Genomic DNA, 18,593 nt, shown 5'->3' with positions numbered 1-18,593 from the left:
CCACTGGCAGAGAGAGAGACCGGCACACGCATACATTACTGGCAGAGAGAGAGAGAGTGAGACACACACTGGCAGAGAGAGAGAGAGAGAGACACACACTGGCAGAGAGAGAGAGAGAGACACACACACTGGCAGAGAGAGAGAGAGAGACACACACACTGGCAGAGAGAGAGACACACACACTGACAGAGAGAGAGAACAAGGCACACACGCACTGGAAGAGAGAGAGAGATGCGCACACACACACAGGCAGAGAGAGAGAGAGAGACACACAACCGTGCACACACTGGCAGGGAGAGAGAGGGACAGACACACATACACACACTGGCAGAGAGATACACACACTGGCAGTGAGAGAGAGAGACACACACAACCATGCACGCACTGGCAGAGAGAGACAGACAGACACAACCATGCACAAACTGGCAGAGAGAGAGAGACAGACACAACCATGCACACACTGGCAGAGAGAGAGAGAGACAGACACAACCATGCAGACACTGGCAGAGAGATACACACACTGGCAGAGAGAGAGACACAGACACAACCATGCACACACTGGCAGAGAGTTACACACACTGGCAGAGAGAGAGAGAGTGACAGACACACACACTGGCAGAGAGATACACACACTGGCAGAGAGAGACAGACACAACCATGCACACACTGGCAGAGAGATACACACACTGGCAGAGAGAGACACACATACATACACACATTGGCAGGGAGAGAGAGACAGACACACACATACACACATTGGTAGAGAGATACACACACTGGCAGAGAGAGAGAGACAGACACAACCATGCACACACTGGCAGAGAGATACACACACTGGCAGAGAGAGACACACACTGGCAGAGAGAGAGAGACAGACACACACACTGGCAGAGAGATACACACACTGGCAGATAGAGACAGACACAACCATGCACACACTGGCAGAGAGATACACACACTGGCAGAGAGAGACACACATACATACACGCATTGGCAGAGAGAGAGAGAGACAGACACACACATACACACACTGGCAGAGAGATACACACACTGGCAGATAGAGACAGACACAACCATGCACACACTGGCAGAGAGATACACACACTGGCAGAGAGAGACACACATACATACACGCATTGGCAGAGAGAGAGAGAGACAGACACACACATACACACATTGGCAGAGAGATACACACACTGGCAGAGAGATACACACACTGGCAGAGAGATACACACACTGGCAGAGAGAGGGAGACAGACACATACATACACACATTGGCAGAGAGATACACACACTGGCAGTGAGAGAGAGAGACACACACACACACATACACACACTGGCAGAGAGAGACACACATACATACACACATTGGCAGAGAGATACACACACTGGCAGAGAGATACACACATTGGCAGAGAGATACACACACTGGCAGTGAGAGAGAGACACACACACATACACACACTGGCAGAGAGAGAGAGAGACACACACACACACACACACTGGCAGAGAGAGACATGCACACACATACTGACAGCGAGAGAGACAGAGAGAAGCACACACACAAAGTGAGACTAAGATAGAAGAGCAGTTTTGATGAAAGTAGAGAGAGAAAAAAATAGACTGAGACAGCGAGAGGGAGTTACAAATACACACATACATACCCAAAGACACAGACAGTTTGCAGGGAGGGACTGAGGTTGAGACAGAGGCACACACACACAGTCACACACTCAAAGACACAGTTAGACTCAGAGACAGACATACACAGACTGGTAGGTTGACAGGCATACATAAACACAGTCAGAGACAGAGACACACAGACAGGCAGACAGGTGGGCTGATACTGGGTACAGGGGCAGTGGGAAGGGGACACAAGTGTTTTCGTCAGAGAGAGAGAGAGTCTTAGAGGCTGGTTTCCTACCTGTTTATTCATCAGGATGTAAATGAGAGGGTTGTACAACGATGCTGCTTTGGCAAAGAAAGCTGGGATTGTCATGAAGATTGGTCCAAACTCACTGCCTTGGTTGCAGAAGATGAAGAAAGCCACTGAAGCATATGGTAACCAACATATGAGGAACGCGATGACCATGATAATGACCATTCGAGTGACTTCTCTCTCAGCCCTCTGGGTGGTTTCTGATTCCTGTTGTTGGGCTGCAGCCTGTATATTAGGAGGAGAGGAGAGTTTAGACAACGAGGATCGTCTGCACATGGAGGTCACTGGGCCAGATAAGCAAGGTAGAGGGGATAACAGACAGAGATTGTGAAACACTCAGCAAAGTAGTGAAATGAACAAGGCCCAGATCACTGGTACATAGCCTCGTGCTGCTACCCATATACAAACAAGTTAGAAACCTGAATGGCTGACCTGTGGGTGAACACCAGTTGAATGACCATTTCCTGACAGTCAGAGGAATTCAGCTGGATCCCTAAAGTCCTTCAAGTATAAAGAGCTATGTGGAAATACGGAAAACCAGGCACAAAAATAGTGAATCCTGGACTCTTATATGAACACTCGTATCCTTGCATATTAAAAGATAGGGGAGGAGAAAAAAGGGAGGTGGAGGTGGCAGTTCTGATTTGGGAAGAGAGTGTTGGAAAGAGAGGATTCTCTTCAGGGGACCAGACTGAGCCCCCCTTGGTTAGAGTTGAGTATTAGAGGGTAGGATCAAACTGTTGGGGGCATTCTTTAGGTACTATACGGACCCTTCCTGTTGATTCCCTTAGTTCCTATTTTATTTTGTCTTTATTACTTTGATCCATGGATCGTTAATGAGACATACCTTTTAAGTCGAGCAGAGGGAGCAAGGAACTCAAAATGTCAAAATAGTTCATTGTGTTATAAAGTTTTGTATTTGGGGCAGAAGAACCCAGACTTTATGGAACCCAAGAGATGGGCCAATTGGTTGGCTGTTTCAATTGGTTGGATGGTGGCCAATGGATTGGCCCGGAACAGTATTCTGCCTGGCAACTGACAGCGATTGGTTCCTGTCAGGTGGGGTTTTTCAGAGAGAACCCAGGAGAAGTCACTGGACCCTCAAGATAGAAGCAGCTCTCTCTCTGCTTTCCTGTCTACTGTCTGAAAGCAGAAGCTTCTCGACCCTGAAAGAAGAAGTTTCTGTCTTGAATTCTGGCTGCCTGCTATTTCTGTGAGTCTACAGTGAAAACAAAAGCCTAACTGAAGAAACAACGAACAGGAAGACATCTGTCATAATAATTTTACAGCCCTCACTTTCCTCTGTGTATGTTTGTCTCTGTGTCTGTGTGTGTGTGTGTATATATAGAGGCTGGGCAAGGTAAAAGGGAAGGGGCGGGGGGAGTGAAAGGGATTAGATCATAGTTAATCACTTATATATTTGTTTCTTAATTGTAGTTAATGGTAATAATAAAAAAGTTAATGGTGTTTACATTTACAAACCAGGTGATTGGAGTTATTGGCCTCCAGTATTTTCGGAACAGAAGGAAGCCATTCAGCCCTTCTGGTCTGCTCCGCCATTCAACATGATCATTACTGATCCTCTATCTCAACACCATACTTCCAGCGTTCTCCACATCCCCCTTGACACCTTTAACATCTAGAAAGCTATCTATTTTCTTCAATATATTCAGTGATTTGACCTCCATAGCCTTCTGTGGTAGAGAATTCCATAAGTTCACCACTCTCTGAGTGAAGAAGTTTCTCCTTATCTCAGTCCGACATGGCTTACCCCATATCCTGAGACTGTGACCCTTTGTTCTAGATTCCCCCAGCTCAAAGCAGCCACATCCCTGCATCCAATCTGTCCTGTCTTGTCAGAGGTTTATACATTTCAATTATATCCCTCTCTTCCAAATTCCATACAGGCCCAGTCAACCCATTTGCCCCTTACACGACAATCCTGCCATCCCAAGAATTAGTCTGGTGAACCTTCGCTGCACTCCTCTTTGGTAAGTATATCCTTTCTCAGATGGACAGACCAAAACTGCATGCAATATTCCAGGTGTGTCCTCACCAAGGCCCTGTATAGCTGCAGTAAGACATCCTTGCTCCTGTACTCAAATCCTCTTGCAATGAAAGCCAAAGTACCATTTGCCTTCCTAACTATTGGCTGAATCAGTGCTTGCTTTTGATGACTGGTATACTAGAATACCCAAGTCCCTTTGTATATTCCAATCTACCGCTATTTAAATAATCTTTAGCCATTCTGTTTTTCCTACCAAAGTGGATAACTTACAATGGTTATACTGCATCTGCCACGTATTTGTCAACTTGTTTAAATCATTTTGAAGCCTCTTAACATCCTCCTCACCACTCACATTCCCACCAAGTTTCGTGTCATCAGCAAACTTGGTAATACTACATTTGAACAAAGAACAAAGAAAATTACAGCACAGGAACAGGCCCTTCGGGCCTCCCAGCCTGCGCCGATCCAGATCCTTTATCTAAACCTGTCTCCTATTTTCCAAGGATCTACTTCCCTCTGTTCCCCACCCATTCATATATCTGTCTAGATGCCTCTTAAATGATGCTATCGTTTGGTTCCCGCATCCGGGCCCTTGATGTATATTGTGAATAGCGGGACCCCAGTGGTCAGAGCTTGCCACTTTGAAAAGATGCATTTATTCCTACTCTTGTTTTCTGTCTGCGAACCAATTCTCAATCCATGCCAATATACTACCTACAATTCTATGTGCTTTCATTTTACACACTGACCTCTTTCGTGGGACTTTATCAAAGCTTTCTGAAAATCCAGATACACCACACCCACTGCTTCTCCCTTATCTATTCTACCAGTCACGTAGATCGAGTCGAGAGCGCGTGAGTTCTCCCAGAGCAGGGGCAGAGCACAAGCATGCAGCAGCTTGTTAATGAATGATTGTTTGTTCTAAGTCCTCAGTTGCCAGTTGTTGGGACTCCAACACTTCTACAAGTTATGTCCTCAAAAGTAGGTTTGCTAAACATGATTTCCCTTTCATAAATCCATGTTGTCTTTGTCTAATCCCGTTGATATTTTCTAAGTGTTCTGTCAGTTCATCCTTTATAATAGACTTGAACATTTTCCCTACTACTGATGTTAGACTAAACGGTCTGTAATTCCCAGTTTTCTTCCTCTCTTCCATTTTTCAAAAGTGAGATTACATTTGCCACCTTTCCATCTGCGGGACTGTTCCAGAATCTAGTTTTGGAGGATGATTACCAATGCATCCACCATTTCCATGGCCACCTTCTTTAGTCCCCTATCTGGCCCTGGGGATGCACAAAGGTGTGTAAGGACAGTCCAGGTAACTACAGGCCAGATAGTTTATCAGTGAATAGTAAGATTTGGAATCCACAATCAGGGAAAATATCAACTGACACTTGGGAGCAGTTTGAGTTAATTATGGAGAGGCAGCGCAAATTTATAAAAGTCATATTGGGCGGAATTCTCCGCTCCCCACGTGGCGTGGGAGAATCGTGGGAGGGCCTCCAGACACTTTTTACGACCCCCTGGCGCCCCCAGCGATTCTCCCCCCTCCCCCCACTGGCTCAGAAGAATCGCCGCTCGCCCGCCCGATGGGCCGAGCGGCCGGCCCTTCACGCCCGTTTCACCATGGCAGCAACCACACCTGGTCGCTGCATTCGTGAAACGGCCGCCAGATGCCCGTTTGGGGCATCCAGCGGCCCGATTTGGACGGGAGCACCGCGACTGTGCTCGGAAGGGGACAAATAGACGCACTCTTTCCCCTCCGCCGTTAAAGGAGGTTGATGAAGGGAATATGGTAGATGTAGTCTTTATGTATTTTTTTTTTTTAATTTTGGCCATGTACACATAAAGGTTTGGCTCAGGGCAGCACAGTGGCACAGTGGTTAGCATTACTGCCTACGGCATTGAGGACCCAGGTTCGATCCCAGCTCTGGGTCACTGTCCATGTGGAGTTTGTACATTCTCCCAGTGTTTGCGTGGGTTTCACCCCCACAACCCAAAGATGGATTGGCCATACTAAACTGCCCCTTAATTGGGAAAAATAATTGGGTACTCTAAATTTATAAAACAAAAAAAAAATAAAAGGTTGGCTCAAAGAATAGGAGGGTCAATGTCTAATTGGATTTCAAATATCTGTACAGAAAACAGCAAATCAGTAGATAGTTATTTTTTAGATTGGAAGGTGCTCAATAGTGTCAGTATTAGGACCAATGTTGATTTGTGACTGCAGTCTTAATGTATTTAGGGAAACCAGGCATGGACATTCAATATCTCTCTCTATTTTGTTTCCTTTTCTTTGCATGTACAGCTCCAGGGACCAAGGTTCAATTCCGGCCTTGTGTGACAGTCTGTGTGGGGTTTGTACATTCTGCCCGTGTCTGTGTGGGCTTCCTTCGGGTGCTCCCATTTCCTCCCACAGTCCCACAGGAAGGAAGAGTGAGCCCAGACAGGATGCTCTTTCAGAGGGTCGGTGCAGACTCGATAGGCCAAAAGACCTCCTTCTGCACAGCTGAATTCTATGGTTCGATGTTTTGGTCTTAATCTTGTTTTATCATGTTTTTGGATGACTGTTATCCATTATTCTGCCATTCACACCTCGTTTAGCCATGTCCTTTATAATGCCATAAGACCATAAGTCATAAGAGCAGAATTAGACCAATCGGCCCATTGAGTCTGCTCCGCCATTCAATCATGGCTGATACCTTCTCATTCCCATAACCCTGATTCCCTTATTAATTAAGAACCTATCTATCTCTGTCTGAAAGACACTCCGCAACTTGGCCTCCACAGCCTTCTGTGGCAAAGAGTTCCACAGATTCACCACCCTCTGGCTGAAGAAATTCCTCCTCATCTCTGTTTTAAAGGATCTTCCCTTTAGTCTGAGATTGTTTCCTCTGCTTCTAGTTTTTCCTACATGGACACATCCTCTCCACATCACTCTATCCAGGCCTCGCTGTATCCTGGAAGTTTCAATAAGATTTGTGCTTCTGAATTCCTCAGCATTTCCCCATTTAGAAAATAGTCTATGCCTAAATTCCTCCTTCCAAAGTGCATAACCTCACACTTTTCCACATTGTATTTCATTTGCCATTTCATTGCCCACTCTTCTAGCTTGTCCAAATCCTTCTGCAGCCCCCTTGCTTCCTCAACATTACCTGTCCATCTACAGATCTTTGTATCATCTACAAACATAGCAACAGTGCCTTCAGTACCTTCTTCCAGATCATTAACGTATATTGTGAAAAGGTATGGTCCCAGCACAGACCCCTGAGGTACACCACTAGTCACCGGCTGCCATCCTGAAAAAGACCCCATTATCCCCACTCTCTGCATTCTGCCAGTCAGCCAATCCTCTATCCATGCCAGGATCTTACCCTAAACACCATGGGCTCTTAACTTATTTAACAATATCCTATGTGACAAATGACCAAGTTTCAACCTCACTCTAGTTATCTCACTCACTCAAGCTGTCTCTCCTTCACGTGCGCAAAGCTTACTGAGTGTGCGCTTTATGTCTGTCTCTAATATAGAACTCAGTTAAACTGAGATGATTCACACTAGTTAAGCTTCAAACAGAAAAATGCAATTCACACTTCTTGCCTCTAATCAGGCTTCAGGTGACTGACAGATAACTGTCACTCAGCAATTAGGGTGGGGCAGCTTCAGCCAATCAGACACTCAACTAACTGATAAACAGGAAAATTAAATTGAACTCTTACCTTTCTGGATTACCTCACTGTTCCAAATTGCCAAGTTTCAACCTCACTCTAGCTGTCTCACTCACTCAGGCAGTCTCTCCTTCACGTGCGCAAAGCTTTATATCTTTATTTGTCCCATTAATACTCGTATTGGTCCTGCACAACCAACTCTTTTTGTCATTTAATAGTTCTTATCTTCTGTCCGATCACAGACCTTCCTTTTTTGTTTTTAAAAACACCCTACCCCATTTGATCTACCGTAACTTTTTTCGACGTTCCCCAGTTTTCATGGCAGACCATTGACAAAGTTTGGCTCTGTTTCTCTCTCAACAGATGCTCCCACGCCTGATGAGTACATTCAACATTTTCTGTTATCTCATATTTCCCGCATCTGCAATTTTTTTGCTTTTGAAGAAATGGCTCTGAAATTACCTCTTTCACTGTGCACACCAGGCGACCATAGCAAAAGAATATAATAGTTAGAGGTATGCTGAAGTGTACAACGAACATGTAGATGACGAAGGACTCATTATTCACTTCAGGTTTCAGAGTGTAGTAATCAATTCCACACGAGCACTGCATTCCCTCAGGAATGTACCTGCAAAGGTAAGGACATCTTCAAGTTATTATCATCAAAAAAGCAAAGGTGGAATTCTAACTGTTCCTGATGGCAAAGCCAGAAGTGTTCTGCTCGCTGCTGCTCGCTTGTTCTTTCCCATTTACCACATGATATCTAATTCAAAATTAAAGTGGTGACAGTCTGCATGGGAGATATGTGCAATTGCGCAGTGGAACCAGATTTTCATTAGTGAAACCCCCTGTCGGTTGACAATGCTGCGGTATTGGGCGGGCTATTGAGGAGACCCATAGAGGCTCTGCCTCACTGTCAGAACACTGTAGTGAGTCCAAAGTCCGAGATTATTCACAAGATTGGCCACCCAGACCAACCCTCCAACAAGGTCTGCATTGATATAAAAATGAAAGGGTTAGCAGAGAGGGCTAAGCAACTGGCTTGTAATGCAGAATAAGACCGACAGTATAGGTTCAATTCCCGTACCGGCCTCCCCGAACAGGGACCAGATGTGGCGACGAGGGGCTTTTCACAGCAACTTCATTGAAGCCTACTTGTGACAATAAGCGATTATTATTATGTTCATTACCTCAGAACATCCCACAACCAATTACCCTGTTGTAATGCAGGAAATGTGACAGTCAATTTGTCACAGCGAGTTCCCAGTAACAGCAGATATAATCATCAGATAATCTGAGAGAGTGACGTTGATCCAGGAATAAATATTGGTCGAGCCACTTGGGAGCATTCCTCTGCCCTTTGCTAAAACATGGCCAAGGGATCATCTATTTATCTCTGAGAGGGCAAAGGGGCTGGTTTAGCTCACTCGGCTAAATTGCTGGCTTTTAAAGCAGACCAAGCAGGCCAGCAGCACGGTTCGATTCCCGTACCAGCCTCCCCGGACAGGCGCCGGAATGTGGCGACTAGGGGCTTTTCACAGTAACTTCATTGAAGCCTACTCGTGACAATAAGCGATTTTCATTTCAAAGAAAACCTCCACTTAATACTCTATCCAAAAGCTTGCATGCATACAATGATGCAGTTGAGTTTTTATTCATTTTTGGGATGAGGCCAGCATTTATTGCCCATCCCTAATTGCCACTTGAGAAGGTGGTGGTGAGCTTTGTTAAAGAATGCATCGTATTTGATCCCATGCATGGCGTAGAACACTGAATTGCAGCATCCAGCTTTATGACCACAAGGGGATGGTAAAACTGGTGCATTTCAGCTCCACCGGGAACTAGGACTGGATTCTCCGCTCCCCGACGGTGAAATCGCGATTGGTGAGGGTGCGGGGAATCCTTGATGACCCCAAAATTGGGGGCAGCGCGACTTTCGCAATGCTCCAGCCCCTGAAAAGCAGCGTACTGCCATGTATCCACAGCCTCAGGCCATTGACTGAGGCCTGCCCCGCGATGCACTATCCCCGACCGGCCAAGTTCCCGACAGCGTGGGACATGTGTGGTCTGACCCGTCGTGGACTTAGCGTGGTGGCTGCTGACTCAGTCTGCTGCTGCCACAGTCAGGAGAGAGCCGATCTGCGGATAGGGGGTTTTCATTTGGGGCTGGGGGCATTGTGGTCGGGCAGTCCGGGGTACGCGAGTACTATTTTTACCGTCCGGGTCCGCGGGCTGAGTCTGCCATGAAGCACAGCATGGCCGCTGCAGGCCGCCGCCGTGCGTACGCGCAGCCACAGACCCAGGAATGCTCAGGGCTGTATCAGCAGCTAGATCTGGGAGCTCTGCGCTGCCTCCCTCCTAGACCTCAGTAAAACAGCAAATCGGTGGCCGTTTCGCGCCAGTTTTCCTGGTGTAAAACAGCACCATTGTCACGCCGGCGTGGGGGCTAAGTCTCCCAAATGCAAAATCCAGCCCATAGTCTCCCAAACGGAAAATCCAGCCCACAATGTTTTGGCCTCAACTGCATTCTCTGGTGATGAATTCCACAGGCTCACCACTCTGTGGGTGAATAAATTTGGATTGGATTTGTCACATGTACCGAGGTACAGTGAAAAGTATTTTTCTCCTCACCTCTGTCCTAAATATTCTATCCTGTATCCTCAGAATGTGACCCCTGGTTCTGGACACACCCACTATCGAGAACATCTTTCCTGCATCTACCCTGTCCAGTCCTGTTAGAATTTTGTAGTTTTCTATCAGATACCGTCTCATTCTTCTTAACTCCAGTGAAGGCAATCCTAACTGTCTCAATTTCTTCTCATACATCAGTCCCACCATCCCAGGAATCAGTCTGGTAAACCTTCACTGCACTCCCTCGAGAGCAAGAACATCCTTCCTCAGATAAAGAGACCAAAACTGCTCACAATACTCCAGGTGTGGCCTCACCAATATTATTATATATAACATATATAATTAACATATAATTTCAACATGACATCCCTGCTCCTGTACTCGAATCTGCTCGCACTGAAGGCTAACATACCATTTGCCTTCTTTACCACCTGCAGGCTTACTTTCAGTGACTGGTGTACAAGGATAACGAGATCTCACTGCACATTCCCCACTCTCAATCTATAACCCTTCCGATAATAATCTGCCTTTCTGTTTTTATTACCAAAAAGAGGATATCCTGACATTTATCCACATTATATTGCATCAGACGGTCCAAATCATATTGAAGGATCTCTGCATCCTGCTCACAGCTCACCATCCCCCCAGCTTTGTGGCAACTGCAAATTTGGAGATTTTACTTTAAGTTCCCTCATCTAGCTCACTTGGATAGACAGCCAGTTTGTGATGCAGAACTAAAGCCAGCAATTCCCCTACAGGCAGAGGTTATTTATGAAGGCCTGCTTTCTCAACTTTTCCCCTCACCTGAGGTGTGGTGATCCTCAGGTCAAACCAGCACTAGTAAGCTCTCCCCTTCAAAGGAGAAAGCAACCTATAATCCTCTGGGACTATGGTGACTTTACCTATACTTTGTATATAGCTCGGGTCCATGCACTGGTGCCCCACTAATCACTCCCTGCCAAATTAAAAAGGCCTGTTTATTCCGACTTGGGGCAGCACGGTAGCATGGTGGTTAGCATAAATGCTTCACAGCTCCAGGGTCCCAGGTTCGATTCCCGGCTGGGTCACTGTCTGTGCGGAGTCTGCACGTCCTCCCCGTGTGTGCGTGGGTTTCCTCTGGGTGCTCCGGTTTCCTCCCACAGTCCAAAGATGTGCGGGTTAGGTGGATTGTCCATGCTAAATTGCCCGTAGTGTCCTAAAAAGTAAGGTTAAGGGAGGGGGGGGGGGTTACGGGTATAGGGTGGATACGTTGGTTTGAGTAGGGTGATCATGGCTCGGCACAACATCGAGGGCCGAAGGGTCTGTTCTGTGCTGTACTGTTCTATGTTCTGTGACTCTTTGTTTCCTGTCTGCCAACCAGTTTTCCATCCATCTCAATACACTATCCTCAATACCATGCACTTTAATTTTAACGCAAATTTCTTGTGTGGGACTTTGTCTAAAGCCTTTTGAAAGTCCAGATAAACCTTATCCAGTGCCTCTCACCCTCACCAACTCTACTTGTTACATCCTTAAAGAATTCCAGTAGATTTATCAAGCAAGATTTCACTTTCATAACTCCATGCTGACCCTGCCACAACTATTAAATCTTTCATAATGGACTCTCGTATTTTTTCCCACTGACGGCGTCAGGCTGACTGGTCTATAAGTGCTTGTTTTTACCTCCTTTTTCAAATAGTGTGGTTATACCCTTCAATCTGTCGGAATTGTTCCAGAGTCTTGGAAGATGATCACCAATAAATCCACTATTTCTAGGGCCACTTAGTACCCGGGGATGTAGATTTTCAGGCCCTGGGGATTTATTGGCCTTCAATCCCCATCAATTTCCCCAATCTTAGTTCCCGACTAATACTGATTTCCTTTGGTTCCTCCCTCTCACTAAACAATGGCAGCACGGTAGCACTGTGGTTAGAGAAGGCAGCATGGTAGCACAGTTGCGTCACAGCTCCATGGTCCCGGGTTCGATTCCCGACTTAGGTCACCGTCTGTGCGGAGGCTGCACGTTCTCCCTGTGTCTCCCTTCGTGGGTTTCCTCCGGGTGCTCCAGTTTCCTCCCACAGTCCAAAGATGTGCAGGTTAGGTGGATTGGCCATGCTAAATTGCCCTTAGTGCGCAAAAAGGTTAGGTGGGGTTCCTGGGTTACGAGGATAGGTTAGAAGTGTGGACTTAAATGGGGTGCTCTTTCCAAGGGCCAGTGTAGACTTGATGGGCCGAATGGCCTCCTTCTGCACTGTAAATTCGATGATCTATCTATGTGTTGAAACATTTCTGGTATGTTATTTATGTTCTCCTTCATGAAAGCAGAACCAATGAAATTGGTTTCCCATCATAAATTCCCGTGTTTCTGACTGTAAGGTGAAGATTTGTCTTCACCAATCTTTTTTCTTCACAAAACTTTAGAAGCTTTTACATTCAGCTTTTATATTCCCTGCAATCTTACTCTTATACTGTACTCTACTTTCTGCTTCTTATCAATCCCTTTGCCCTTCTTTGATGAATTCGGAACTGCTCCCAATCCTCAGGTCTGCTACTTTGTGGCCAATTTGTCTGCCTCTTCCCTGGACCTAATATTATCTCCAATTTTCCTTGAAAGACATGATTTGGCCACCTTGTCTGTTTAAATTTTGCACCAGACAAGAATGAACAATTGTTGCAGTTCACCCATGCGCTCTTTTAATGTTTGCTATTGCTGATCCACCATTATCCTTTTACGTAACGTTCCACAATCCATCATACCATCGTAGGTTCCTTTAGTTAGAAGCAGGACACAAGTCTTCGAATCAACCACGTCACTCTCGTCTGGATGAAGAATTCCATCATATTATGGTCGCTCATCCCAAACGGACCTCAAGACAATTAGGTTGCCAATTTTTCCTTTCTCGTTCCACAATACCCAATCTCGGACGGCCTGCTCCCTAATTAGTTCCTCAACGTTTTGGTCCAGAAAACCATCCTGTATACACTCCAGGAATTCCTCCTATATGGTATTGTTACTAATTTGATTTGCCCAATCTATACGCAGAATAAAGTCACCCATAATTACAGATGTTCCTTTACTGCATGCATCTCTAATTTCCTGTTTAATGCCACCCACAACACCTCCACCATTTGGGGGTTTATATACAACTCGCACTAATGTTTTTTGCCCCTTGATGTTTCTTCAGCTCTACCCATACAGATTCCACATCATCAGAGCCAATATCTTTCCTCACTATTGTATTAATTTCCTCTTTAACCAGCAGCAGAACTCCACCATATTTTCTTTTTCTAGGGGGCTGTTTAGCTCACAGGGCTAATCGCTGGCTGTGAAAGCAGACCAAGGCAATCCAGCAGCACGGTTCAATTCCCGTAACAGCCTCCCCGAACAGGCGCCGGAATGTGGCGACTAGGGGCTTTTCACAGTAACTTCATTTGAAGCCTACTCGTGACAATAAGCGATTTTCATTTTCATTTCATTTTTGTCTGTCCTTCCGAAATACTGAATAACTCTGGGTGTTCAGTTCCCATCCCTAGTCACCCTGCAGCCATGTCTCCGTTATGCCGACTATATCACACTGGTTTACATCCATCAGAGCGATTAATTCATCCACTGTATTGGGAATGTTCTTCCCATTAAGGCACAAAGTCTTGAGGCTTATCTTTTTAACATTCCTTTTGAATAGGGCAAAATAATGGGATAGGGACAAGTAAAGTGCAGCTGTGGGATGGCCAGTAAAGGATGGCGTGTAATGTATTACAAATGTGTTTACCTGGACCATCCAACCAGCGGGGGAAAGGCACAAGCCATAGCCATGATCCACGTGAGGCCAACACCCATAAAGGCATGTTGGGAGCCAAACCGGAAGTTGCTCATAGGTTTACAGACAACCACATATCGTTCAATAGCTAGAACCACAAGCGACCATAGACCAATTTCACCTGAGGTAGAAAAGCAGAGAAGAAGTGTTAGTCACAGATAACATAAACTAGCCAAAAGGTGGCCACATGTGGCCCATGAACAAAGTTGGTGAGAAAAACAATATTGCAAAATTAAAACTAAAGGTTATATGAGAATTGACGCAGAAGCAATTATTGGAAAATCAGCTCTACACCAGCATCATGCCAAATAAACTGATTACATACCTGGAACCAAATTAATGTCAGAGCCATGTTGTTCAAATGCAATTTTAAAATAACACCAAGAAATTCAAAGACTGTCAGGTTTGACAAACTGAATCATAAAAATCACATCATCACACCCAACACGGGCACAATGGCATCATCACACCCAACACAGACACAATGGCATCATCACACCCAACACAGACACAATGGCATCATCACACCCAACACAGACACAATGGCATCATCACACCCAACACAGACACAATGGCATCATCACACCCAACACAGACACAATGGCATCATCACACCCAACACAGACACAATGACATCATCACACCCAACACAGACACAATGGCATCATCACACCAAACACGGACACAATGGCATCATCACCCCCACCACGGACACAATGACATCATCACCCCCACCACGGACACAATGACATCATCACCCCCACCACGGACACAATGACATCATCAACCCCAACACAGACACAATGGCACCATCACACCCAACACAGACACAATGACATCATCACACCCAACACAGACACAATGGCATCATCACCCCCACCACAGACACAATGACATCATCACACCCAACACAGACACAATGGCATCATCACACCCAACACGGACACAATGGCATCATCACACCCAACACAGACACAATGGCATCATCACACCCAACACAGACACAATGACATCATCACCCCCACCACGGACACAATGACATCATCACACCCAACACGGACACAATGGCATCATCACACCCAACACAGACACAATGACATCATCACACCCAACACAGACACAATGGCATCATCACACCCAACACAGACACAATGGCATCATCACACCCAACACGGACACAATGGCATCATCACACCCAACACAGACACAATGGCATCATCACACCCAACACAGACACAATGACATCATCACCCCTAACACGGACACAATGACATCATCACCCCCACCACGGACACAATGGCATCATCACACCCAACACAGACACAATGACATCATCACACCCAACACAGACACAATGGCATCATCACACCCAACACAGACACAATGACATCATCACCCCTAACACGGACACAATGACATCATCACCCCCACCACGGACACAATGGCATCATCACCCCTAACACGGACACAATGACATCATCACACCCAACACAGACACAATGGCATCATCACCCCCACCACGGACACAATGGCATCATCACACCCAACACAGACACAATGACATCATCACACCCAACACAGACACAATGGCATCATCACACCCAACACGGACACAAGGACATTGTCACCCCCAACATGGACACAACGACATTGTCACTCCCAACACTGACACAATGACATCGTCACCCCAACACTGAAACAATGACATCACCACCCCAACACTGACAGAATGACATCGTCACCCCAACACTGACACAATGGCATCATCACACCCAACACAGACACAATGGCATCATCACACCCAACACAGACACAATGGCATCATCACACCCAACACAGACACAATGGCATCATCACACCAAACACGGACACAATGGCATCATCACCCCCACCACGGACACAATGGCATCATCACACCAAACACGGACACAATGGCATCATCACCCCCAACACAGACACAATGGCATCATCACACCCAACACTGACACAATGACATCATCACACCCAACGCGGAAACATACGAAATTATCACCCCTAACACGGACACAATGACTGGATCACCCCCAACAGGTACACAATGGCATTATCACACCCAACAAGGACACAATGACACATCACCCCCAAACACAGACACAATGACACATCACCCCAACACGGACACAATGACATTGTCACACCCAACAAGGACACATTGACACATCACCAACACAGACACAATTAAATCATCACCCCCAACACAGAAACAATAACATCATCACCCCAACACAGACACAATGACACATCACCCCAACACAGACACAATGACACATCACCCCAACACAGACACAATGACACATCACCCCAACAAGGACACAATGACATCATCACAACCTTCACAGACAAAATGACACACCACCCACAACACTGACATTGTCACCCCATTACAGGGCAGCACGGTAGCATTGTGGGGGCAGCACGGTAGCATTGTGGATAGCACAATTGCGTCACAGCTCCAGGGTCCCAGGTTCGTATTCCGGCTTGGGACACTGTGCGGAGTCTGCACATCCTCCCCGTGTGTGCGTGGGTTTCCTTCGGGTGCTCCGGTTTCCTCCCAGAGTCCAAAGATGTGCAGGTTAGGTGGATTGGCCATGATAAATTGTCCAAAACACACACTTAGCGTTGGGTGGGGTTACTGGGTTATGGGGGATAGGGGGGAGGTGTTGACCTTGGTTAGGGTGCTCACAAGAGCCGGTGCAGACTCGATGGGCTGTATGGCCTCCTTCTGCACTGTAAATTCTATGAACACAGCCAAAATGACACATCACCCCCAATCACAGACACAATGACACATCACCCCAACACAGACACAATGGCATCATCACCCCCAACACCGACACAATGACATTGTCACCCCAACCCTGACACAATGACATTGTCACCCCAACACTGACACAATGACATTGTCACCCCAACACTGACACAATGACATTGTCACCCCCACCACAGACACAATGACATTGTCACCCCAACACAGACACAATGACATTGTCACCCCCACCACAGACACAATGACATTGTCACCCCAACACAGACACAATGATATTGTCACCCCAACACAGACACAATGACATTGTCACTCCCAACACTGACACAATGACATTGTCACTCCCAACACAGACACAATGATATTGTCACCCCAACACAGACACAATGACATCATCACCCCAACACAGACACAATGACATTGTCACCCCAACACAGACACAATGACATTGTCACCCCCAACACTGACACAATGACATTGTCACTCCCAACACAGACACAATGATATTGTCACCCCAACACAGACACAATGACATCATCACCCCAACACAGACACAATGACATTGTCACCCCAACACTGACACAATGACATTGTCACCCCAACACTGACACAATGACATTGTCACCCCAACACAGACACAATGACATTGTCACCCCAACACAGACACAATTACATCATCGCCCCAACACTGACACAATGACATCGTCACCCCAACACAGACACAATGACATTGTCACCCCAACACAGACACAATTACATCATCGCCCCAACACTGACACAATGACATCGTCACCCCAACACAGACACAATGACATTGTCACCCCAACACAGACACAATTACATCATCGCCCCAACACTGACACAATGACATTGTCACCCCAACACAGACACAATGACATTGTCACCCCAACACAGACACAATGACATCGTCACCCCCAACACAGGCACCACAACACCACCCCCAACACGGACACAATGACACATCACCCCAACATAGACACAATGACATTGTCACCCCAACACAGACACAATGACATTGGCACCCCAACACAGACACAATGACATCGTCACCCCAACACTGACACAATGACATTGTCACCCCCAACACTGACACAATGATATTGTAACCCCCAACATAGACACAATGACATCATCACACCCAACACACAGACAATGACATCATCATCCCTACACACGGACACAATGACATCATCACCCCCAACACGGACACATGACATGATCACCCCCAACACGGACATAAGGACATCATCACACCCAACACAGACACAATGGCATGGTCACCCCAACACAGACACAATGACACATCACCCCCAACATGGACACAATGACACATCACCACCAACATGGACACAATTACATCATTACCTCCAACAGGGGCACAATGACACTGTCACACCCAACACAGACACAATGACATCATCACCCCCAACAGGGACACAATGACACTGTCACAACCAACACAAACACAATGACATTATCACCCCCAACACAAACACAATGACATTGTCACCCCCAACACAGACACAATGACATCATCACCCCAACACAGGCCCAATGACATCATCACACCTACACTGCCATAATGACATTGTCACCCCAACACAGACACAATAACACATCGCCCCAACACAGATATAATGACATCATCACCACAACACAGACACAATGACATCATCAGCCCAACATGGACACAATGACATCATCACCCCAACACAGACACAATGAC

General features: G+C 46.3%; 1 protein-coding gene across 1 annotated transcript in view; it reads right to left on the bottom strand.

The window, feature by feature from the left end:
- LOC119973199 (rhodopsin) overlaps nt 1-18,593 on the bottom strand; it is a 42,277-nt gene that overhangs the window by 4,845 nt on the left and 18,839 nt on the right. Inside the window, exons 2-4 of the mRNA XM_038810851.1 lie at nt 13,996-14,164; nt 8,078-8,243; nt 1,925-2,164 (exon numbers count right to left, since the gene is read on the bottom strand). Coding sequence (XP_038666779.1) covers nt 1,925-2,164; nt 8,078-8,243; nt 13,996-14,164 — 575 coding nt within the window. The remainder of the gene's footprint in view (nt 1-1,924; nt 2,165-8,077; nt 8,244-13,995; nt 14,165-18,593) is intronic.

Source organism: Scyliorhinus canicula, chromosome 11 (genome assembly GCF_902713615.1).
Source record: "Scyliorhinus canicula chromosome 11, sScyCan1.1, whole genome shotgun sequence".
Classification (NCBI taxonomy): domain Eukaryota; kingdom Metazoa; phylum Chordata; class Chondrichthyes; order Carcharhiniformes; family Scyliorhinidae; genus Scyliorhinus; species Scyliorhinus canicula.
This window is presented reverse-complemented; position numbering and strand designations above follow the sequence as displayed.